Raw genomic sequence first — 24,418 nt, forward strand, 5'->3', positions numbered from 1 at the left:
TATTTTGTTTTAAAACTCATTTAAGAAAACCATAATTCATCAAACATCATAATAAAGATCATATATTGTGCATCTTCATTCACCATAACAAAATATTGTGTCAAAATCATGTATCAAAATATCAGAGTCTAAACATCCCATGCTAAACGAATAGTGTGCGCACTGCAATCATCCCGAGCTCTTCCTTTAGCTACCGTAAGTACCTAAAACCAAAACTAAAAATTGTAAGCACGAAGCTTAGTAAGTCTCCCCAAACTACCCCATACCATACACATAACATATAACATGCAACTAGGAGATATGGGACTCGCCCACACTCAACTATCTTAGAGATATAGACCTCTCCCACACTCTGCTAAATAAGAGATACGGGCCTCGCCTACACTCAGTTGGCTAGGAGGTACAGGCCTCGCCTACGCTCTGCTATCCGGGAGATATGGGCCCCCACCCACACTCCGCTAACTAAACATACATACAATTATCACACAGACAATAAGTATAAACATAATCTACCAGTTCATAAACATACTCAGATAATACTAAGATACGAGCCCTTCCCACGCTTAGCTACTAATCATAAACAAGTCTAAGATACAGCCCAGCACACACTTAGCTACTCTACACGGGCTGACATTGGTGCCGTCAACCCGACTATAGTTAAGGAAAGTCACCTCTCAAGCAAGCTGCTGAAATCTCATGTGAGGAATCTCTGATGGCTGCTCCAATGACTCCCCGACTATCATTATCACAATAATCAGTTAGTCAAAAACTGAGAATCCTTCTAAGGGTAGAATGACCATTTTTACCCCTAGTCAAAGTCAACATCCAAGTCAATGTAAACATTCTAGGTTGACCCAACTTGCTGAGTTGGCCTGTCAACTCGTCAAGTTCTATAACTCAAAAATCCTGTAATCGTGATCCAACTTGTCGAGTTCTATCTGGCCACTCATAGTCATAATTTAACAAATCAACTCGTCGAGTCATCCTCAGACTCGTCAAGTTCTACCATAATCATAAATGGGACAAAACAACTCAACTCGTCGACTTCCTCTATGGACTCGACGAGTTCCTCTGTCTGTTTGGGCTATCTTAATAGATTATGCCTCTACTCTCCAGATCTAAACTCAATACTTTTTCTACATACGTAAAGTACCATGTTAAGGGTAAAGTTTCTAACTTTACCCGTTAATATTCCTTCTTAATGGGTTTAGCTCAAACCCTATTTCTTTAGGATATAGGTCTTTGTCCAAAAGCCATACTACTCCAAACCAAAACATGAAAAATGAGATCTAGGTCCTAAGACATCAAATGAACACGTAAAGTCTCAGACTTTCCTTCCATGCATGGCCTTTTGGGATTAAAAAGGCAAAACTCACACCTTAGAGCTTGCATGGGGACTCCAATGGCATAAAGTTTGCACCTTTATGCCTTAACAACCCTTAATAATTCCAGATCAGAAGGGATCCTTGTTTGGGATGTCCACATCCCAAAGGTCAAGATTCTTGGACCCTGATGCGACCTTCCTTCACAGCTCCTGCTCAATCGTTGGTATGGCACTAGAAGGTATCTGCAAGGTCACAAGAGAAAACAGCCGTCAGCCGCTTCCCGGGAGGAGGCTCCTGGAAGAACGCTCTGACGGTCAAGTTAGATGAAGTTTGAAGTGCTTTCAGTAAGAATTGCTCTGAGAAGAATGCCTACCTTTAGGGACTCCTAAGTGATCCCTTTTATACCTAGCGACCCTTCTCGTCCGTACGGGACAAGATCGCTTTTAGGGGACAAGGTCATAGGCGCTAATTGGAGAATTGTAGCCTCTTTCTATCAGAGTACTGCCATTGGATCCGGCGGTAATGCTCTGATTCTTTGCCTTGTCGCTTGATCGTATCCTTTGTCTTGATTCCGGGAGTATCCCTGGCAGGCGTGAGCCTTTCACCGGGGCACCCTGCTCTTAGGGGTGCTAGTGGGTGCTGAGCCTACTTCTCTTGACTCGGCCAGGGCGCCATGTTTTTGGGTGGACGTGACTCTTCCGTGCTGGCTTAGGCACGTGATCAAGTCCCCTAGTCCAGTAGTTGTAGCATTGTACTACTGGATAAGACATTCAGGTCTTGATAGCCTTATGCTTGTTGTTTCCCCGTTCGCTCGACTTTTCGATCTTAATGGTGACGTGACCGCTCATGATGGCCAGTAGTTACATCATCATGTCAGACATTTTGAACATCCCTTCCTTTCCATTTTCTTATAATAGCATTCATCATAACTTCTTATATACATTTCCTTTTCCGTTATATTCTTCTTCTTCTTCAACTCCATTTTCTTTTCTTCCTTCAATGGTGAGTCCCCCAGGCATTGTGTCCTCTGCTTCTGAGTATTCGTATCTTAAGACCACTTATGGTCTCACTTCTCTCGATGGTGCGGAGTTTCCTTCACCAGGTTCTTTTATCCTCTCCCCCCTCTTAGAAAAGTCAGGATCGACCAAAAAACCCTAGATGTTGGCCTTTGTCTCCCCTTAACTGATTTCCAGGAGGAGGTACTTCAAAGGGATGGTTGCAGCGTTCACATGCTAACACCAAATGTTTTGAACAAGGTTGTTGCTTTTGAGATGATCTGTCGGGCTAACGGGTATCTTCCTGATTACTTCGTGTTTAAGTACTTCTTCCGCTTTTGTTGCACCGGTGATAAATACACGTTTTTCGTTCTTCGGGGAGGACACACTCTAGTGCATGACGGTCGGACGCCCAAAAACTGGCAAGACAAGTAGTTTAGGGTTAATCATGGTTTGGTGGGTAGCGGATGCTACCGTGTTAATGCTTTTTCTGATACTACCCGCAAACTCTTTCCCCATAACCAGGGCATGGCCGATCTTCTTAAGAGTATCCAGGTATCTCCCGAGGATTATTTTGAGGCCCTTCTCGTCGGTGTAGGAATGAGCCCATCTTGGAGGCATCGCGGTAAAATTGCAGTTTTCTTCCTCGTCGTTGGTGATACGTACCTGTGTTTTCCCTTTGTTTATTAATGCTAGGGTTTTATTATTTGTAGGTCTTCCCCTCCTGACTCTTTCTTTGATGTCTTGATATTTCCAGGCAACGAGTCTCCTTTGTCTATGGATGAGGTGCTCCGGAAACGCTACAAAGGTAAACTGGAGCATCGAGAAGTGGATCTGGTTGATCGTCTCCCTCCTCCCCACCGCTTGTATCAGCTTGCTCTGACTGCTGCTATGCCTATTCCTCCATCGATGAGCTAAAATCTATCATCTTCCGAAGTTGACCCCCTTGCAGTTCGTCCTCTTTCCTCCATCATGCCTTTAGGTGGTGCTCACCATAATTCCTCCTACGGTGACGAGGATAGCAAGGATGATGTTATCACTGATTCTCGGCGGCTGCAAGCGAAGCGGAAGGCCATTCTGGCCATGTAGGAGTCGGTTGTCGGTGTGCCCAATGCTGCCAAATGAGTTCAGACTAGGCGTAGCTTTTCGTGCCATCTGAGTTCAATTTCTTTGTCACTGGCAGTCGTTGTTTTAATCCCTAATGATGACACTCCACAACCTGAAGGGATTGGTGGGGCACATAAGCAGCCCATTGTTCCTATTCAGGTAATTCCTTCTTTTTTGTCAATCCTTCTCCTTCAAAGGACCTTCGTGATCCAGATCCAACTCCTGTTTCTCCCCTCAAGGACTTGGTTGGGGAGCCTTCATGGCCTTCTCCTTCTATCCCCTCTTGGAATCTTCACAATGAGTCTCATCTTTCTATTCGTGTTAATGCTTTGGAGTTTGCCCGGCATGCCTTTCCTCCGGTCGTCGTTGCTGATATGGAGGCCATGGGTAGTCCTACGCTTTCCCATAACATGACCTACGTTGCTGCGCAGTCCATGTTTTATCTTGTTGCCGGAGCATCGTGTATTCAGATGTTCAGTGAGTTGGAAACGACACATGCCGGTTATGGGGCTCGCGTTACTGAGTTGGAGCATCGTATGTCGGAACTTGACAATGATCTTCAGCATTCGGAGTGGAAGTACCAGCTTCTTGCCTCTGAGAAAACTGCCATGGAAGAGATCAGGTCTAGTTTGGAAGCAAAAGTTGATTCTCTCTCTCTCTCAGGTTAAAGATGTTTTAACGATTCAAGTTTAAAGTCTTAAACGTGATGCAGTTGATCATGATCGGGAAGTTGCTGATTTGAAGTCAAATATGAATGTTGTGCAGCGTGATCTGAACTGCTTATTACGAGTGGGGCTTGTACGAGTCGTGGATAAGTTGATCGAGCATCCGAAGTTTATGGGGGTGGTGAGCCTCATTCGTTACACTGCCTTTGTTGCCGAAGCGAAGTCTATACGTAAGGCTCTAGCTAATGCTGGTCACCGAGGTCTTGTGGATGCCCGTGCTTCTGGCTCTGTTACTAGTGTCAATGAGGCTCTCTTAGCATTTGCTAGTATGGATCATGCTTCATTGTTGGGATTAGGTAAATTGGACATGCAGGGGGTTCGCGATCTTTGTGATTTTTCTGGTTCTGATGGTACTCCTGAAGATGTGGCGGGTGGTAATGAGGGGGTTGATCGTGGTAACAACATGATTTTTGGTGACGAGAATGTCGTTATTGAAAGTGGTGGTGGAGGTGGTGCAAGTAGTCATTTGGATGTCGATGGTTGTTTGGGTGGTGAGGGTAATAGGGATGCCATAACTATTGTTCGTGAGCAAGGCTGTATTGAGGATATTGTTTCTGAGAGCGTTGGAGGCATGGAAGATGTTGTTGGGCTTGGAGGTGATATTGTTAATGTTGAGGGAGATTGTGATGGAAATGGTTATGGTGATGATGTGATCGGAGGTGTGTAGATTATGTGTGCTACCCTTATGGGGCATGAAACTTGTGTGTGTTTGCTGCTTTGTTCGATGTTTATGTCTTGACTTCCATGTATGGTTGTTTTTTACTTTGTTGATTATGTTACTCCTGTGTAACTTTTGATGGTTTATGTTATGCGATTGTTATGTGTTCATTGCTCTATATTTTGTTAGTTGCTAAATTGATTAATGTCACAGGACCACGCTCTAAGCGTTCAACCTTATGCTGAGTGTAAGGGATATGCATTGATGACTCGACGCACTAAGCGTCCGCATAAGCCAATGTGCTGAGCCTCGTATGTGTTGATCATAAGGTTTAATACACTAGGCATTAAGGCTGAATGCACTAGCATTTAATACACTGAGTATTTAATACACTAAGTATTAATATTGAATACACTAACCATTATAATTTAATGCGTCAAAATTTAGGACTTAACGCATTGAACATCGCGTGCGTCACTCATAAAATTAAGAGTCCAGTACACTAAGTACAGGTTTCATCATTTTGATTGCTTAGATTTGTACACTAAGTACAAGGTTTTAAACATGTCGAGTAATAGAACCTTTCTTTTGTAAGGTGCTTAAACACTTAAGTCTCGATCTTGGTCACTTACACTTTAGCGCTTAAACCAACCACCGGCACTCGCTTAGAGGAATACCCTGGCTTTATCGCCCTCTCGTGGGAGATTTCTTTTAGAAGTAGAATTTCCTCAAATTCATTGCATTCCACGTTCTTGGTATATGTCTTCCTTCCATCCTTTCCAAGGCGTACGCCCCATTCTGGTTTGCTTCGAAAACTCTATATGGGCCTTCTCATATGGGTCCCAGCTTACCCTGAGGCTAAGCCCAACCTGCCTCGTTCTTTCTTAGCACATATTCTACCACTTTGAATGCTTTTTCCCTGACTCTTTGATTGCAATATCTTTCTGTCACACGTTTGTATGTTGCCTGGCGTATGCTTGCCTTCTCTCGCCTCTCCTCAAGGGTATCTAGATTCAGCCTCGGGTCCTGAGAGTTGGCCTCTTCGTCAGTGTGGCTTTTCCACAACATGATTATCATCACCTCTGCTGGAAGCATTGCCTATGTTCCATATGTCAAGCTAAATGGTGTTTCCCGCATGCTTATCCACGGGGTGGTCCTATATGACCATAGCAATGTTGGTATCTCTTCAGTCCAGTTTCCTTTGGCCTTCCCTAGTTTTTTCTTGATCCCGTTCACAATGGATCTATTGTATGTATGTCTGTTTGCTTGTGGATGTGCCACTGATGTGAATCGCTGATTGATCCCCTTGTTGGCACACCACTCTTTGAACGGGTTTTCAGCAGATTGGAGCCCGTTGTCACTTATCAGTGTTTTAGGCATGCCGAACCTAGTTATGATGTTCTTCTAAACAAACTTAATCATGTGCCTTCCTGTTATGCATGCCAACGACTCCGCTTCAATCCACTTTGTAAAATAATCCACCGCCACGGCTATGTACTTTAATCTCTCTGGTGCTTTTAGGAACGGTCCCACAATATCTATTCCCCATTGATAGAATGGCAATGAGCTGGATATATTGGATAAAGTCGTGGGTGGATTTGCTTGGACTGGGGAAAACGCTTAGCATTCCCTACACGCTCTTGTTAGCTTTGTTGCGTCTCGGTGCCCGGTGGGCCAGTATATCCCCATCCGGAGCACCTTCCCTGTTAAGGCTCGTGCCCCCTCATGTGCGACTGCTTGGCCTGCGTGTGATTCATGCAATGCCTCTTTCCCTTTGGTGTCATATACGCATCTTAGCCATAGGGTTGTGAACCCCTTCCGATACAGCTCCCCGTTGATTAGTTCGTACAAAGGTGCCTTTATGCGTATTCTTCTGGCCTCATCATGGCTATCAGGAAGGATGCCTTGCTGCAAGTAATCTATCAGCGGTGTCATCCGCATAGGTCCTGATGTCGTGAGTGTGTTTATCTTCCGTTCCTCTATACTTCTTTCCTTGAGTACTTTGACTAAAACCTTCTTTGACAAGTGGTCGAAGCATGTTGACACTAATTTTCTTAGGGCATCTGCCCTCCTATTCTCGCTCCTTGGGATCTGTTTGATTTTGAATTCCTTGAAGGTTTTGGTGAGTTGTTGTACTGTTTTAACGTATATTTCCATTCTCTTGTCTCTAGTTTCGAAACTTCCATTAACCTGATTAGCAGCCAATCCTGAGTCTGTCAGTGCTGCTACGGCCTCCACCCCCATTTGATTGGCCAGGCGTAGGCCGGTGAGTAGTGCCTCATACTCCGCCTCATTATTTGAGGTGTGGAAGTCAAAACGGAGGGTGTACGTAACTTCTTCTCCCTCTGGGTTGGTTAAGATTAGAATAGCTCCTGAGCCCTCCCTACTAGATGCTCCGTCAGTATACAACGTCCACTTTCAACATTCCTCCAAGATCTCTTTTACTTCTATAATTCCATACATCTCCTTCTCCTGGGATTTCGAGTAGGAAATCTACTAATGTCTGCCACTTGATGCTCGTCCTTGGCCGGTAACTAATATCATGTTTACCCAACTCAATTGCCCACTTTGCAAGTCTGCCTGACGTTTCGGGCTTGAGTAAGATTTGTTTGATCAGGTAATTTGTCAGGACCTCTATTTGGTGTGCCTGAAAATATCATCTTAAGCACCTTACAGCATAAATGAGTGCCAACACCAGCTTTTCCAAGGCATGATAGTTAAGTTCACGACCCTGTAGCACTCGGCTAACGAAGTACATTGTCTTATGTTCCCCTTCTCTTTCCACAACTAGTACGAAAGATATGGCTTTGGTTGAAGTTGAGACGTATACCTACAATATTTCACCCGGAATGGGGTTGGCTAGCGTGGGTAGTCTTTGTAAAGCTTACTTGATGCCTTGGAGTGCTACCTCTGCTGCTGTTGACCACTGGAAATTACTTTTCTCGATACAGACCTTTAGTGTGTTGAATAGCGGCATAGCCTTGTCGGCCGACTTTGAGACGAACCTGCTGAGCGCGGTGATTTTCCCATTCAGGCCTTGCGCATCCCTTAAAGTGCTTGGAGGTGGAGTTTCCATGAACTCATCTACCTTTTCTGGGCTAGGTTGGATGTCTTGCCTAGTAACATAGTATCCTAGGAACTGGCCTTCTACAACTCCAAAAGTGCACTTGTTCGGGTTCAGCTTCATCTTTGCTTTCTCCAACGTTTTGAAGGTCTTTTCGACATCCTGTAACATTCTTTCCTCATCCTCACTTTTAATAACAATATCGTTGACATACACCTCGATGTTCCTTCCAATCTGATTTGAGAACATGGAATCGACCAAGCGTTGATATGTTGCCCCCGCATTTTTTTTTTAACTTGAACAGCATTTTGGTGTAGCAAAATGTACCGTGGTCTGTGTAGAAAGCTGTTTTTTCCTCTTCGTCCTTGTTCATCAGGATCTGATGATACCCTTTATACACATCCACAGAGCACTTGAATTTGAAACCTTGTAACGATTCTACCTTCTAATCGATTTCTGTTAGGGGATAGCAGTCCTTAGGGCATGCTTTGTTAAGATCAGAGAAGTTGATGCACATGCGCCATGACCCATCATGTTTACGTACCATGACGGGATTGGCTATCCAAGTTGGGAAGACTGCTTCTCTCAAGACCCCCTCATTGGTCAGTTTAGCCACGTCTGCATTGATCGCCCTATTGCATCCCCTCCTTGAACCCTCTTTTTCTGCTTAACTTCCTTTGTGCCTGGTTTAATCATGAGTTTATGCTCTATGATTTTCCGGTCTACGCCAACCATGTCTGTGGGGGCCCATGAAAACACGTGTTTGTATCGTATGAGGAGATAAATGAGCACCCTCCTGGTGTGCCCTAAGAGGTTGCAGCTGATGTTGATCGTCTGATCAGGGTGTTTTTTGTTGATCACTTCTTTCTCGTATGTCGTTCTTGGTTTCCCTTTTCATCCCGGCTGGTTGCATGATCGCAAAGCATTGCAGTTGTCTTGGCGGTGTGGCCAGGATTGTAGTCGGTCCTTAGCTAGTGTTGAACTTCACTACCCGTACATTGTTGACGGGATCGCTCCTAACTTAAGCATAGCTGGCCTTCTCAAAATGATGTTATGTTCTACTGAGTTTCGAATTACAACAAAATCGACCAAAACCGTTTTCCTCCGTTGCTTGTCGTGACTAGTCAGTGTAAGGGGGAGGTGGATGGTGTCTAATGGCCATAGACTATGTCTCGTGAATCTGACCAACCTTCCTGTTGTAGGTCTTAGGCCATCCTTCCACCTATCTGGGAGGAGACGGAAACAGTACTCGTAGATGATGTCTGTTGAGCTACCTGTGTCGATGTACACTCTGTGTATGACCACATCCTTAATAGAGTCTTGGATTATGAGTGGGTTATCCGCAGGTAGTTCCTTTATGTCTGCCCCTCTTGCCGTGTATCATGAATATTTCTTTGGGTTGAGTACCCTCTCTTAGAGCTCCTTTGGCCTTTTCTGCGTCGGATTTGGCACGTAGGCTGCGTTCTATCTCCACAAGATCCCCCCCTTGATTTTTTTCTCCTCCATATCTTTCTTAAGGACTGGCAAATGGTGGTATCGTGTGTTTTGCTTTTGTGGTATTCGCAATACCTTCCTTTTGGTGCCTTTTCTTGTTACATATCTGCAACCACATATACATCTGGTCGACGTCCCCGTCTTTCGTCTCTGACGAATGGTCTGAAGCGACCAAACGGTCTATTTCCTCGTTTGGAGTATCTGCTTCCTCCCGACATTTCTACATAGGTTGGGTTATAGTGCTTGACTGCCATGGCATTCAAATATGCTTGTTTCGCTGCCTCGTCTTCCTCTTGTCTTAGATATCTTTCCACCCTTTCCTTTAACTCGGCTCTCGTCTGTCGTTTTTTGCCCATGAGTTTTTGTGACAAAGGACCTGGAAGGAGTCACCATGTGAAAGCACCTGCTATAAGGCCTTCTCCATGACCCGGCATGTCTAATGTGGCATTCATAAACCGTGTGAAGTATTCTCTTACGCTTTCCCCTTCCCTTTGCTTACATCCGATGATGGAGTGGGAGTCACCTTTGTACTTATACAGTTGCATGAAGTTTGTGAGAAACAGATATTTGAGTTGGCCAAAGTTGTAAATGCTACGCGGTCGTAGCGTCTTGAACCACATGCTTGCATTTCCATCAAGGGTGGTCGGGAAATATGTGCACCAGAAACACTCGTCCAACTTCAATGTCGTTATCGTCCACTCATACGTATCAATGTGGCTATCAGAATCGGTAATACCGTTGTAAGTTTTCAATTTGGGGAGTTTCGTTGTATTTGGGATTTCATAATCCAGCAGTTCCCTGGCAAACGGAGATGTGACACTCCGAGACAAGCAATCCTAATTGGGTATGGCTAACGAGCCTTGCACATGATATTGGTGGGGCGTATTATACGACTACGCCCCCAGATGATCGTAGAATGCCTGGTACCCTGGGTTGTGTCCATATAAGGCTTGTTTCTGGAACGACAGCTGTAGCGAGTATCCCGGATGCATAAGTTGAGGTTGGGTTGGGAGTTGTGTTGGTGTAGGTTGCTGTCGGCTCATGTTGGCGGTCACTATAGGTTCGCCCCATGTGCCTGTCGTAGAGTAGGAAACCGATAGTGGTGTTGTCATGGCTTGTGCGAGCAGTGGGAGCATCAAATGTGTGCTCGTTGGTATTTGGTTTGTGGTGGCATGTAAAATGTCGGTTGGGTGTTCCGTGTTTGGCTTATTTTCATCGCTGTTAGGAAAAAGGGCAACTGGTGTTGTACCACTGGGGTAAAGAATGGTGATGTTTGGTTTACTAAGAATTACGTCGTCGTTGGCTGAAATGTCAACGGCGTCGGAAGAGGTGTGTCTAATGGTACCGTCCCCATAGTTGGCCACGGTTGTTGAGATGGTGGTTGAATGGTGGTTCCCGTGTTTTCTTCCGATGGTGCACGGGGCGGTTGAGCTAGCTGCTGGCTTGTCGGAGGTATCACAGTTAGCACAGAGCTTCCCTCCCCGGTGACTTCTTTGGTGGTCGTTATGGGTGATGGTATGTCGTCCAACGGTTTCATGAAGCGTATGGGGATGTTATGGACTCCTTCAACTCCGTCACTGCCGTCAGACGCCATGGATTCTGTTGAACGGTGGTTTTAGTTTCATTCTTCGTCACACAAAACGGATGGCGCCAAATGATGCGACCTTCCTTCACAGCTCCTGCTCAATCTTTGGTATGGCGCTAAAAGGTATCTACAAGATCACAAGAGAAAATAGCCATCAGCCGCTTCCCGGGAGGAGGCTCCCGGAAGAACGCTCTGACGGTCAAGTTGGATGAAGTTTAAAGTGCTTTCGGTAAGAATTGCTCTAGGAAGAATGCCTACCTTTAGGGGATCCTAAGTGTGCCCTTTTATACTTAGCGACCCTGCTTGTCCGTACATGACGAGAGTGTTTTTAGGGGACAAGGTCAGAGGCGCTGATTGGAGGACTGTGCACCTCTTTCTGTCAGAGTACTGCCATTGGATCCGGTGGTAATGCTCTAATCCTTTGCCTTGTCTCTTGACTGTATCCTTTGTCTTGATGCCGGGAGCATCCCTGGCAGGCGCGAGCCTTTCACCGGGGCGCTAGCGGGTGCTGAGCCCGCTTCTCTTGACTCGGCCAGGGCGCCAGGTTTCTCGGTCGGGCGTAACTCTTTCGTGCCGTCTTAGGCACGTCATCAGACCCAAAAACCCAATGAAGTGAAAATAAGAAGATCTAAGGAACTACTAGAAAAGTTAGAGGCTTGATTACTAGAAAACGAAGGGAAAGAGATGTTACTTCTGGATCTACAATCTTCTCTTGGAATCCTCTAGCTTATTTGTAACGCCCGCGTTTCCTGTCTAGGCATTATTGTTGATGTAATAGTCTAGGTTAACCTTTGTAACTCTTTTTGAAGTAATGAAGATGAATTATATGAGTATTATGTGAATTATGTGCTTATTTAATTGTTTATAAAGATATAATTGAATTAAGGATAAAATAAGCATCAAAATTTAAGTGTGAGATAAACCCGATGTTTTTACATAATGTTGTAGTGGTCGAAACAAGGATTCCGGAGATATAAAGAACGCCGAAATCCAAGTTATAACGAAGAAGTTATGATATGTCGAAATTTCGCGACAGAACCAGCACGACGCCAAATAACGTAAAACATGAAATTAAGATAGAGAGATATCTAGCCTTACTGATCTAAACGAAGGTTGTAGAGTTCGTTAAACCTAGAGTGTGCATAAAGAGAATGCCCAAATCTGACTTCGTATGAGGAAGTTATGATTTTTCCGAAGTTTCGACTTAGCATTATGCAGCCCGAATCTTCGATTTGAGATCGAGTGATTTTTAGTCGAAACAATCTAAATTAGAATCAAAGATCTCATCGATAGTAGTGAAACGATAAAAAGATAGGTGAAAACGGACGTCAGATGAAGAAGTTATGAATTTATAACAGAGTTTTCCTGTCCCGACCTACTAAAAATAATATAAAAGTAATATATTTATAATATATTAAAAATAAAGTCAAAATTAGCCAACGGAGTCTAAACGAGAGTTGTAGAGCATGCTCTCACCTACGCATCGATATAAATAACGTCAAAAACGGAGTTCGTATGCGATAGTTATGAATTTCTAAAGTTCGGGGCACGAAATCCCAAAACTGTCAGCCACTACGACGTGGTAAAAGTGCCATGACGTGGCAGGAGCTCTGGAGTCTGTCAGACCCACTTGCAATGACGCATGCAGTGACGACCCAGCCACCATAACGTGGTAAACCGTACGACAACTTGGCAAAGGCAAATTTTGCCCTATAAATAGATTTGAAGGGCCAGTCGAGTTTGGTTGCTCAAATTCTCTCCTCTCACTCATATTACCTCGATTTACGTGCAAAGAAGTACCTCCCGAAGCCCTGGTATCATCCTGAGACCCGAAGAAAGTCCCGAAGCTCGAAGATCCCGCGAAAAAAAGAGTTTCCAAGCCGAAGCTCTGCCCGCAAGAAGCCCGGTGAGTGAAGTGAACCTAGTTTCACCGAAAAATACTACTTCTACAAGTCGTAGTGTTGTCCGATCATCTTCTGATCAAGTGAGTGTGTAGTCACTTTCTTCTAACGCATAATTATGAAGTATTCTATACAAAATACGTCTTATGTGTTTATTTTTTGTTATATGTGTGAATTTATATTCACTTTCTTCTATCTCATAGATATGATTTATTCTCTATGAAATACGTGTTATGTGTATGTGTCTCATCTATTGTTTGGAATATGTATTGAATAAGAATGCTATACAGGTTTTAAACTATGTATAAAAATATATATTTTTATCTACTAATATGTTGGGTAGAACATGGGTAGATAGTTGTTTTTCATTCAGTCATCTAGCGGAGTTTAGATGACGACCACAAACTTTTCTAGACAGTCTTGTGGAACGCTAGCAGGTTCGCCACCTGTAGGTGTTAATGAACTTGGGTGTTCATTTGTTGTACTACATCCCCCTCATGGTTGCCTTATTTGACATATATTGTTGGGAAACTCTTGAATGCATGTGTTGTCTCCCCGATGAAATATTTTTAGACTAGGTCCCTTGTGTTAGTTGTCTTAGGGACGTAAAGTGAGAATAATGGGAATGGGTAATTGGGTTATTGTTTGATGAAAATTAATTTAATTATTTATTATGGGTTGAAAATCCTATATGTTCACCAGGCTCCCAAGCCTGACCCACTCAGTTTCTTTGTATTACAGGTAGTGGCGCCAGAGCATAAGTTAGATGACTTGTCAAGTTATTTTTGGATTATAGACCTGTTGTTGTAAATAACTGTTGTAAGATCTGTATTGAAATGTTTATGCTTTTGGTCTGTTTATCGGAACATGACATCCTGAGTATTGTAATATAATGAAAAACACATTTCTTTAAGAAATGCTTTGGTAAATCTTATTTTTATCATATTTTGTTTTGGGGACAAATTCCGCAACTCTTTTAATTAAAGGATTACTCTGAAATCATTTTAAAAACATAAATTAAACCGGTCTTTTCTGGCCGTGATTTTGGGGATGTCACATTCTTCTTCTTCTACAAGCTTCACATCACACAAATATCACTCAAAATGGCTCACAAACTCACACAATGCTCTAGGATTTCGTGGATTAGGGTTTGGGACTTGGAGGCTGGAAATGAGGCCATAAAGTGGGGATTAAGATGCTTAAATAGGGTGCAAAACCCTGAAATTAGAGTTTTACTCTGGCAGACCTACTCGCCGAGTTGAGGGCTCTCAACTCGTCGAGTAGATTGCTTAAAACCCCACAGCCAATCTCGTTTCTACTCGATGAGTCTGGGGCTTCCAACTCGTTGAGTAGCTCTACAAAAATGAATAAACTATAATCAAATGCGTACCAGGAATCAGGTTTTAGATAAGTTATGTAGAGGAAGTTATGATTTCCTTTGGGCTTCACAAGTGTAATGAGATATCACTTACATCTACTAAAGTATTTAATATTTCTAAGTTATTCATGAATTCTTTTAGTGTTTTAGGTCCTATAAATAGTTGAGGTTTTGTTAAGAATCGTCAATTTTAAAAAGTTCATTTTTCTCTTCTAATATTGTGTGTTTTTGGATCAACTTCAAAGAGAAGTATGGAATGATCCCAAAGACTAATAATCGTGTATCTTATATCCTAGGAAATCTTTGGATGTTTACTTTCTAATGAAAAAAAGGCATATCTTTTGGAGTTTTATAGAGGAAGTTATAACATTTTTGTCACAGACTGTCCAATAAACAGAACAATGTTCGATGGTTTGGAAAAAATAGTTTTCGACTAACTTCAATGAGAATGTAATGGTCCAAAATAGGGGTGTATTGAACTAAAACGGTCCAATGTGAACTGACACATCCAACTACAAACTGACCGATTTAATTGGATATCCAATTACAATTTGATTGGACCAATTATTGGATCACCCTGAAAATCCAATGGATAACTGAACTGAACCGATCCAACATTCATCTAAATGGATATCCAGTATTAGTTAAATCACCATCCAACATTATTATCCGGATAGTATTAGAAAATTTTACAAATATAACTGATTCTCTTAATGATTTTGCATATTAGAAACTTGGGCATAGACGTTAAAGACTTGAAGTGTTGTTTGTTAGTCTTATCTAGCGTAATTTTATGTGGTTTTAGTTTTAATTATCATAATTATATTAAGTTATTATTAGATATATTAGATAGAAAATGAATTTAGATTGATTGGATGATAGATACCCAATCAAATATATCAAATGGATAAACCGATCAAATCCAATATCCTTTGGCTTAGCGGTATCAGGAATTGAGGGTTCTAGTCCCATTGTAGACGAAATGTGTAGATATAGGAGTAGAGTATTATTGTATGTATAAGCCGTTCTAAAAAAAATTAAATCCAATATCTGATTGAATCATATCAATTGCATATATAACTAATTTGATAAGATCGATTGACGAAATCCAACATCCAATGAACGATTATATTGAATCGGTTCCATCCACAACTATTGGATTTAAACCGGTGACATTCCTAATCAAAAAGTCACAAAATCATGTATCTTATATGTTTGAATAGTTGTGGATGTGTAGTTTCCAATTAAAAACATGAATAGTCTTTTGAAGTTATGTGAAGAAAGTTATGAAGTTTTTGTCAAAGACAAGTCTTGCTTTGATACCATTTATAAAAAAAAAAAATAAACATAAAGATACTTAAACAACGTCCAATAGATACAATTTCTTGATTATGTATATCCATGTGGTATAATAGATCAAAATTTTTGAGCTTGTGTACGAATCTATCACTTAATACTATATTATAATCAAAAATATTGAAAAAAAAATGCAATTTTATTTTATTTTTATCAATTAAATGCATTACAAATTAATGTTTTATACAGAAAAATCATATTATTTTGGGAAATTTTTTAATAAAGTTTTAATTTTTTTTAACAGATTAGTTCCGATTATTTAAGGGGTGTTTGGCTTAGTTTTTTAGAGGCCAAAAGTCTTTTTTGGAAAAGTTATAAAAAATCAGGTTTTCCTGACTTTTTCAAAAAATTGATTTTCCTTCTATCCAAAATTCAAAAGTTGCTTTTAAAAGTCTTTTGCCAAACATTTTTTAGCTTTAATCTTTTCCTAAGACCATCCTCCAACCCACCTCCATTCCCCCCCCCCCCCCCCCCCCCCTCCCCCCAAAAAAAAAAAATGGAGTAAACAATGGAGCAAATAGTGTTTCATCTCCAACCCTACTCAATTTTTACCCTATTTTTATCTCCAAAAAGTATATTCCAGTATTCCAATTTACATAGATTGTTAAACACACCCCTCTACTAATTTAGTTTTAACAAATATATAATCTATATATTTTTTTTTCATTACATTAATATTAAATACAAACGATTATATTTATAATAAACTTATAACTAAATATTATACAAACATTCAAAAAAGTATTACACATACACACTTTTAAGTAAATATTAAATAAATAATAGTATTGTTACTTGTTGGTTTTTATTAGATTATTATTGTAATATATATGTTAATGACAAGTTTAATAGAATAAGTTATCGTGTTTGTAATATATATTTTAACTATAAGTTTTTGTAAAATACGTTATCGTTTTTTAAAATTTCAATATATATTTAAATTTTTATATGAATTTGATGAACAAAAAAAAAAACTTTATATTTTTGTAATTATATAATGTAATTTAATATATAACAAAATATTAAAAGTATTAAATATTATATTTAAATTATAATTAGTAGGTAAAAATGAACTAGAAATGTAAAAATATATAACAGTGGTACTAAAACCGACAACACAAAGTTCACCCCCATTTTGAGAGAAATGAATAGTATAAAACCATATGTCGTATAATACTATTCATATCCCCCAGAATAGGGGAATAAATGGGAAATGGTTGGAGAAGAATGGGGGAAGAAATAGAGGAAAAAATAAAGAATGAGAGTGAGTTGGAGATGCTCTAAAGGGACTTTTGGCATATGAAAAGCCAGTGGCGGACGCAGAACATTTTCGTAGGGGTAGCACTAAATTTTTTTTCCAAATAAATCTATATTAGTAGTGTCACTCGTGGTGCACCCAATAGAAAAAACATTAAAAAAATATTAAATTTTTTTTACACTACATGCCGGCGTCGGAGCAGTGGCCCGGGACCCTTGGGGCACCACTAAGGTCCGCAACTGTGAAAAGCTAAGCCAAACACCCCCTTAATTTACATAATAATTTATCATTTCCTGTTAAAATAAAAATAAGATTTTTTTTGTTAATTTGGATAAAATATTAAATAATCAAAACTTTTTTATTCCAAAAAGAAAAACTTTATGACTATCAAAAATTTTCTCAAAAAATATGCATAAAATCGTTACAAATTATAGTTTTCTTAAGAAAAATAAATTATTTAACAAATTTCTTTTTCTTTGGAAAATATTCAAGAAACCGAACGCACAAAGTTTTGTCAAATATTTTTTTAACATATACTTTTTTTTATAAAGACCATGAAAGTACACGGCATTAGCATTGTGAGTGAATGAGAGGGCTATATATTAACGTTTTTTTTCTCATTTCCACCGAGATCCAGCGAATCAATACAGGAAGAGTATATCTACGAGCGAGTAGTTATTGCTGTCGTCTGGCTCGGCGGCGACACTGGTCGGAGAAATGGTCGATCAATTAGTTATGGGTTCCATTTTCGCATCTGTTGTTGGATTCATGATAATATACGCATTCTTCGTTATGAAAAATGTTCGGAAAGTTCTTCCGGCCGGTGACGGAAATAGCAACGGAAAACCATCATCAGTAACGACGAATACGATATGCATAAACGGAGAATGCACATCTGCTGATGATGCTGATATCATTATCGTTGGCGCCGGAGTTGCCGGAGCTGCTCTCGCTCATACACTCGGCAAGGTATAGTTTCTTTTATTATTAATTCGATCTTATTTTGTCACGATTGCTGTGTGCAAATACTATATTCTTTTGGAAGCAGAGCTTATTAAATTCTTGTATATATTTCGAAATTTAATGTTCCAATATCACATTCGTTACTATACCTTCTCACTTTGATCAGTTTGAGCTATTTATTATGAATAAATAGTCAAATAAACACATGTAAATTAGTATACATGGGTTATATTCATTGTGGTGGAAATCAGGGCTGACTTTGTTAAGTTATAATTCTAGCGATGGTGTTTTTGCAGGGTTTATTAGCTTTATGCGTATGAGCCTTTGAATTGGTATTTCTGGTTATTGTAGAAGTCATAATCATTTCTAATAGTTAATATCTCATCCTCGTTCGGCATAATTGTATATAGAAAATTGATCAATCTGTACTTTTTTTTTTGTCGTGGTGGAAGCAATTGTTTATTGTATGAATAGAAAATCAAATATTAACTATTAGAGCAGGATGGGCTAATTATATATATATATATATATATATATATATATATATATATATATATATATATATATATATATATATATATATATATATATATATATATAATTTGATCTAATTATTTTGTAATGGTGTGGAGTTCAGGATGGGCGCAGGGTACTTGTAATTGAAAGAGACCTGACAGAACCTGATCGAATTGTTGGTGAACTGCTACAACCAGGCGGTTATCTCAAACTGATGGAGTTGGGGTTGGAAGGTTTGGCAATCACAATCTTTAATCCTCGTGTATGTGTATTATAACAGAAGAGAACAGGGGTGCGTTTAATTGTAGAAAATTGTTTTTTCAATTTTCTAGAGAATGTTTTCAGAAAATAGAGTTGAGTTTTTATTTTCAGTTTTCAATGAAAATTTTAGAACACTCATTTGGTTGAAACCAGTGGAGTTTTCATTTTCCATCTTATAATTTTTTTTTTTTTTTTTTTTGAATACTTTTCCTTGGATAAATAATTCTTTATCTTCCATTATATGTTTGTGTAGATTGTGTGGAAGATATTGATGCTCAGAGAGTTTTCGGATACGCTCTTTTCAAAGATGGAAAGAATACTCGGCTCTCTTATCCATTGGAGAAGTTTCATGCTGACGTGGCAGGCAGAAGCTTTCATAATGGTCGATTTATACAGAAAATGAGGGAGAAAGCCTCATTGCTTCCCAAGTATCATTCATCTCTTAACACTAACATCTTCTGTATAATCTAGATACACTTTGATTAATTTACCAATCCTTGTCCTTAGTGTTCAGTTAAAACAAGGAACAGTTTCATCTCTTCTTGAAGACAATGGAACAATCAAAGGCGTGATGTACAAGAATAAAAACAGTGAAATAATGAAAGCGTATGCACCTTTAACCATCGTATGCGATGGTTGCTTTTCAAATTTGCGGAGATCCCTTTGCAATCCTCAGGTGATGATATTATATAAACCTTCCACTTAATATTGTTTAGTTACAAAGAACTACTTTACACGATGGGGAGGGCATTCACGTCTTTTTGCACATCCCATTGCAACTTTTGTCTCAATCTCAGTTCAATGCATGTCAAACATAATACATCTGTCCTGGGTAACAAATTGCAATTTTGTCCCATTGACTCCATGCCAAACATAGTATCAAAACAGGGCTTAAGCAACTTCTGCTTTCTAGGGCAATTTTAGATGATGTAGATGAAGAAATTTTTTATGTGTTTTTTTCCAATTGACATAATAGGTGTCATCTTTTTTGAGTGGAAAATTGCAATTTTGGACCATTGCTATTAGTTGGTTGATTTTGGGATATATCTAACAACTATATTGTTGATTCATATATATTATATAATATATATGTATGTATGTATTGAACAGGTGGATGTGCCTTCATGTTTTGTTGGTTTGATCTTGGAAAAGTGTGAACTACCATACGAAAACCATGGGCATGTTGTTTTAGCAGACCCATCGCCCATTTTGTTTTACCGAATCAGTAGTACTGAAATTCGATGTCTGGTTGATGTACCTGGTCAAAAGATACCCTCTATTTCAAATGGTGATTTGTCAAACTATTTGAAGACTGTAGTTGCACCTCAGGTACGTACCAATACACCCTCAAATTTCAAAACATTTAAAAAAAAAAAGATGGAAGAGTTAATTGTGTGTTGTTGTATAGATACCGGTGGGAATGAAAGATGCATTTGTGGCAACAATTGATAAAGGAAACATACGGACAATGGCCAATAGAAGTATGCCAGCTGTCCCCCACCCAACCCCAGGTGCTTTGTTAATGGGTGATGCATTCAACATGCGGCATCCTTTGACAGGTGGAGGAATGACTGTAGCACTTTCTGATATTGTTGTGCTACGCAATCTTCTCATGCCTCTACATGATCTCCATGACTCCTATACTCTCTGCAAATATCTTGAGTCCTTTTACACTCTGCGTAAGGTCAGTCACTTGCATAATATTTTCTCAATTTCTATTTTTAATATCATTTATCCGACAGAAATATATCTGGACAGTCTAATGATTAAAAGGACGAGTGAGGGTATCTTGGTCTCTTTTAGTCAAAGTTGAATAAGTTTTCACGATGACGTTTGTTTGCTAATTTGTTACGATGGCTAGATTTATGCTTAATTCATATTTTTACATAAAAATTGCAATAAATAAGCTTCACTAACAAGAAATTAATAAAGAGTTGGTTCTACTTCTGCATTTATCATTATTATGATATGATACGTCCTTTTACATCTTTACAAACTAAACAAAAATAGGGAATTGAGTTTTATTCCGTTCTCTACATAAATTCTAGATTTACAAGCAGAAACAAAAATACTAGGAATTGGAAGGCATGTTCGGTTGACAAAATGGATGTAATTCAATTCCATCCAAATCCTTCAAATTTAAATTTTTTAACGATTCCAATTCATTTGGGCTTTGACAAAAGATTTGATTTCTTGGAAATGAGTATTAAAAAAAGAAAAAGTTAATTTTGCAGCCGGTGGCATCAACAATCAATACATTAGCAGGAGCATTGTATAAAGTATTTTGTGCATCAGCAGACGAAGCAAGGCAAGAAATGCGAGAAGCATGCTTTGACTATTTGAGCCTCGGAGGCGTCTTTTCAAATGGACCTGTATCTTTGCTCTCCGGTTTAAATCCTCGGCCTTTGAGTTTGGTTGTGCATTTCTTTGCTGTGGCAATATTCGGTGTTGGTCGCTTGTTATTACCTTTTCCTTCCCCTAAAAGAATGTGGATTGGTGCCCGATTAATCTCGGTCAGTATTGCTTCTTTTTTCTTTTATAATTTCACTTAAATTATTCAAATTCCATTAATAAAACATAGAAGAAAATATTAAAGAAGAAGAAAGAAAAGGAAAGGTGGACTTGTTCCCACTTGACATATGGCAGTCTCGGTTGCCTTATTATTTCTTTCATAATTTATTATATATATATATATATATATATATATATATATATATATATATATATATATATATATATATATATAAAATGAATGATTAAGGCTTTTTTTCCCACTTGACATATGGCAGTCTCGGTTGCCTTATTATTTTTTTCATAATTTATTATATATATTAATAAAATGAATGATTAAGACTTTTTTTCCGAATGAAAGAATGTTGTTATAAATGAATTTAAATAGAATGGAAATTGATCATAGATAATAGTGTTTTTAATGAAATAATGTTCGTAATTATATATATATATATATATATATATATATATATATATATATATATATATATATATATATATGGGAAAAGTGAATATACCCTTAAGGGTATATAAGCTTAGGTACCCAAACATATCATAATATGTCATTTTCTTTGATATATTTATTATAATGTTTTTAAACTTCAACCTTAACTTGATTTACTTTCAAAATATTCGAAATTTCACTATTATCTTTCTCTTGAATCACATCTTTTTGCCGAACATCTACTAGGCTATATATATTGTAGTTGAAAATGAAAATTATGTAAGAGGAACATAAATGTGTAATTTACAAAAATCTTGGAAGTACATCAAGTAAGAAGTTAAATTATAAGAACGTTGGACAATTAGAATGTATTATATGATACAAAACGACTTAATATGGTGTGTTTGGGTACCTAAGCTTATATACCCTTAAGGGTATATTCACTTTTCTCATATATATATATATATATATATATATATATATATATATATATATATATATATATATATATATATATATATATATATATATATATAGCGTTAGGTTATTTTGTTTTCACTATCTATTATGTCTATGTATGATTGATTATGGACCAATCATTTTAGTTATTTTAAGAAAGTAATTAATACATATTACATGTTGAAGATATAGTGGGTATTAATTACATCTTTAGCATTTAATATGCATTAATTATTTTTTTAAAATAACTAAAATGATTAGTTCATAATCAATTATACATGCACACAATAGATAGTGAAAACATTTGAACCTAACTATATATATATATATATATATATATATATATATATATATATATATATATATATATATATATATATATATATATATATAAAGTTGGAATTGTGTATATTGATGACAGAATATATTTTTACGTAAATGTTGGGTTGACAGTAAACATAGTCGTACACCAGCTGGCAGCTACTTAGATTCATACCCAACAATACATGATGCTCTTGGGGTGGCCAGAACAATAAATCTATCTATTTATTTATTTTAATGAAATTCAAATCTAAAAATTGGCATACCATTAAAACGATGCAGGGTGCGTCTGGAATCATATTTCCGATCATAAAAGCTGAAGGAGTACGGCAGATGTTCTTCCCTGCGACAGTGCCTGCATATTACAGAGCTCCTCCCACTCAATGAACAACAAGAGGAAGACCCGGGTTCGAATCCCGGAACCCCCCAATTCCGTTTCAATTTTTTATTTAAAAAAAAAAAAAAAAAACAAGAGGATGAGGCTTTCAATTGTATTATAGTCTTTACTCTAGTCTTCATATTTGATTGTCTTTCTTTATAGAGTGTTGGAGATGGTCATCCACACTCAAGGGTTTAGCGGTTAGTTATTAGGTTTGAGTTTCAGGTATGTAATCTGATTTCGTATTTTGTTATAGATTTTAATACATCATCGTATATCCAAAATACCTGGTAATGTAGTAAAATCATCCCAAGCTTCAACACACTTAAGCATAAAGATTTACTTCTAAGTGAACAAATTAAAATCTTTCCCTCTGATCTTAATTACAACATAAGAGAATGCTAAAATAGAAAGTTGTTCCTTAATGTTGTTAATCGTAAGAGTCCTTGTTGATTGGTCGTGTTTCTCTTAGGTTTGAATTCGTAATATACAGTATAAACTAATTCAAGTGTTTTTGTGTCAACAGTCAACCCTATATTCCACCACCTCCCTTGAACCCTTCTAAACTAACTTAATACCCATTTGGTGAGCAAGTTAGCCGGTAAATGAATTATCATTCATTAATTGTATGATGTCACTATCTATGCAAATGATGATGTCTTACATGGTGCACCAATAATGAAATGAAATGAAATGTGGATGTAAAACCAATGTAATGAATTCCAAAAATTTGATTTATACAGAAAATAGTAACATAAGCATCCTAATTTCCAGCATTCATATACAACATATCAAATTATGTTGTTATTTTTACATCTATTCCAAACTTAAAAACTTGAAAATTTTAAATGTAATTAGAAGCATTAACTACTATTTATGTAAACCATTTACTTAATATGTGAACAAAAACAGTACTTTAAATAACCAAAACATGTCATAGAAAAGTAACATCATAGTACAACTCTCAAAGATCTCATAAAACAGAAATCATGGTGTGATGCGTTGCGATCATGTGAGCTCCTTTCCTTTTGAAGAAGAAGTACCTAAAACCAAAACTGAAAACCGTAAGCACAAAAGTTTAGTGAGTTCCCCCATCATACCACATAATCACATACTGTCAGGCATATCTCGCATGCATGACCTTCTAGGGCTTAAAAGACCAAAAAGATTGTCTAAAAGTTGCATGGGACTTCCATGGCCATAAAGTTGGCATCTTTATGCCATGAAGTCCCCTCAAAACCCTAGATCTGAAGGGTTTGCCCAAGTGGGATGTCCAAATCCCAACCATCAATATATTTGGACCAAAACATGAAGCAAAACATCCTAAGACTAGATCTAAGCATGCCATAGACAAGGTTGAAGCTTTATACCTCAGAAAAACCAGAAATGAAGCCCAACTTCTAGATTTACTCTCCTTTTCATTTGTTAATTCTGTCTAATATTTATGTTTTATTATATGAAATAGCTATCTTGATCTAATGAAATATTTGTTTTCCTGTTTTGTAGTTGTTGGGCATTTAGTAATATTCAGTCGGTTAATTCGGTCCAGCAAAAAAACGAACCTTATACATAACACGTTTTATCGTAAGTAACAGTTTAGCTACTTTACCTAATGGGAGAAAAAGGAAACAACCCCTGCGAAATATAAATCTTATCTCAATTAATGACCTAAAATTCCATTTTTACACCTCAGGCTTGTAAGTTGAAAATAGGGGAT

The 24,418-nt window shown here is 38.3% G+C and overlaps 2 protein-coding genes across 2 annotated transcripts; one reads left to right on the forward strand and one right to left on the reverse strand.

Annotated features, from left to right (window-relative positions):
- Positions 1 to 6,430: 6,430 nt before the first annotated feature.
- On the reverse strand, positions 6,431 to 7,054 carry LOC145016637 (uncharacterized). Its single transcript, XM_078974888.1, has one exon. The coding sequence runs from the start codon at positions 7,052 to 7,054 to the stop codon at positions 6,431 to 6,433; it is 624 nt and encodes a 207-aa protein (XP_078831014.1).
- Positions 7,055 to 17,434: 10,380 nt separating this feature from the next.
- On the forward strand, positions 17,435 to 22,985 carry LOC145013992 (squalene monooxygenase SE1-like). The gene is made up of 8 exons (XM_078972340.1): positions 17,435 to 17,815; positions 18,447 to 18,558; positions 18,840 to 19,014; positions 19,094 to 19,262; positions 19,697 to 19,915; positions 19,995 to 20,270; positions 20,821 to 21,099; positions 22,605 to 22,985. The coding sequence occupies exons 1-8, from the start codon at positions 17,564 to 17,566 to the stop codon at positions 22,707 to 22,709; spliced, it is 1,587 nt and encodes a 528-aa protein (XP_078828466.1). The 5' UTR covers positions 17,435 to 17,563; the 3' UTR covers positions 22,710 to 22,985.
- The last annotated feature ends 1,433 nt before the right edge of the window (positions 22,986 to 24,418 follow it).

Source organism: Lactuca saligna, chromosome 9, assembly GCF_052625555.1.
Source record: "Lactuca saligna cultivar CGN05327 chromosome 9, ASM5262555v1, whole genome shotgun sequence".
Classification (NCBI taxonomy): domain Eukaryota; kingdom Viridiplantae; phylum Streptophyta; class Magnoliopsida; order Asterales; family Asteraceae; genus Lactuca; species Lactuca saligna.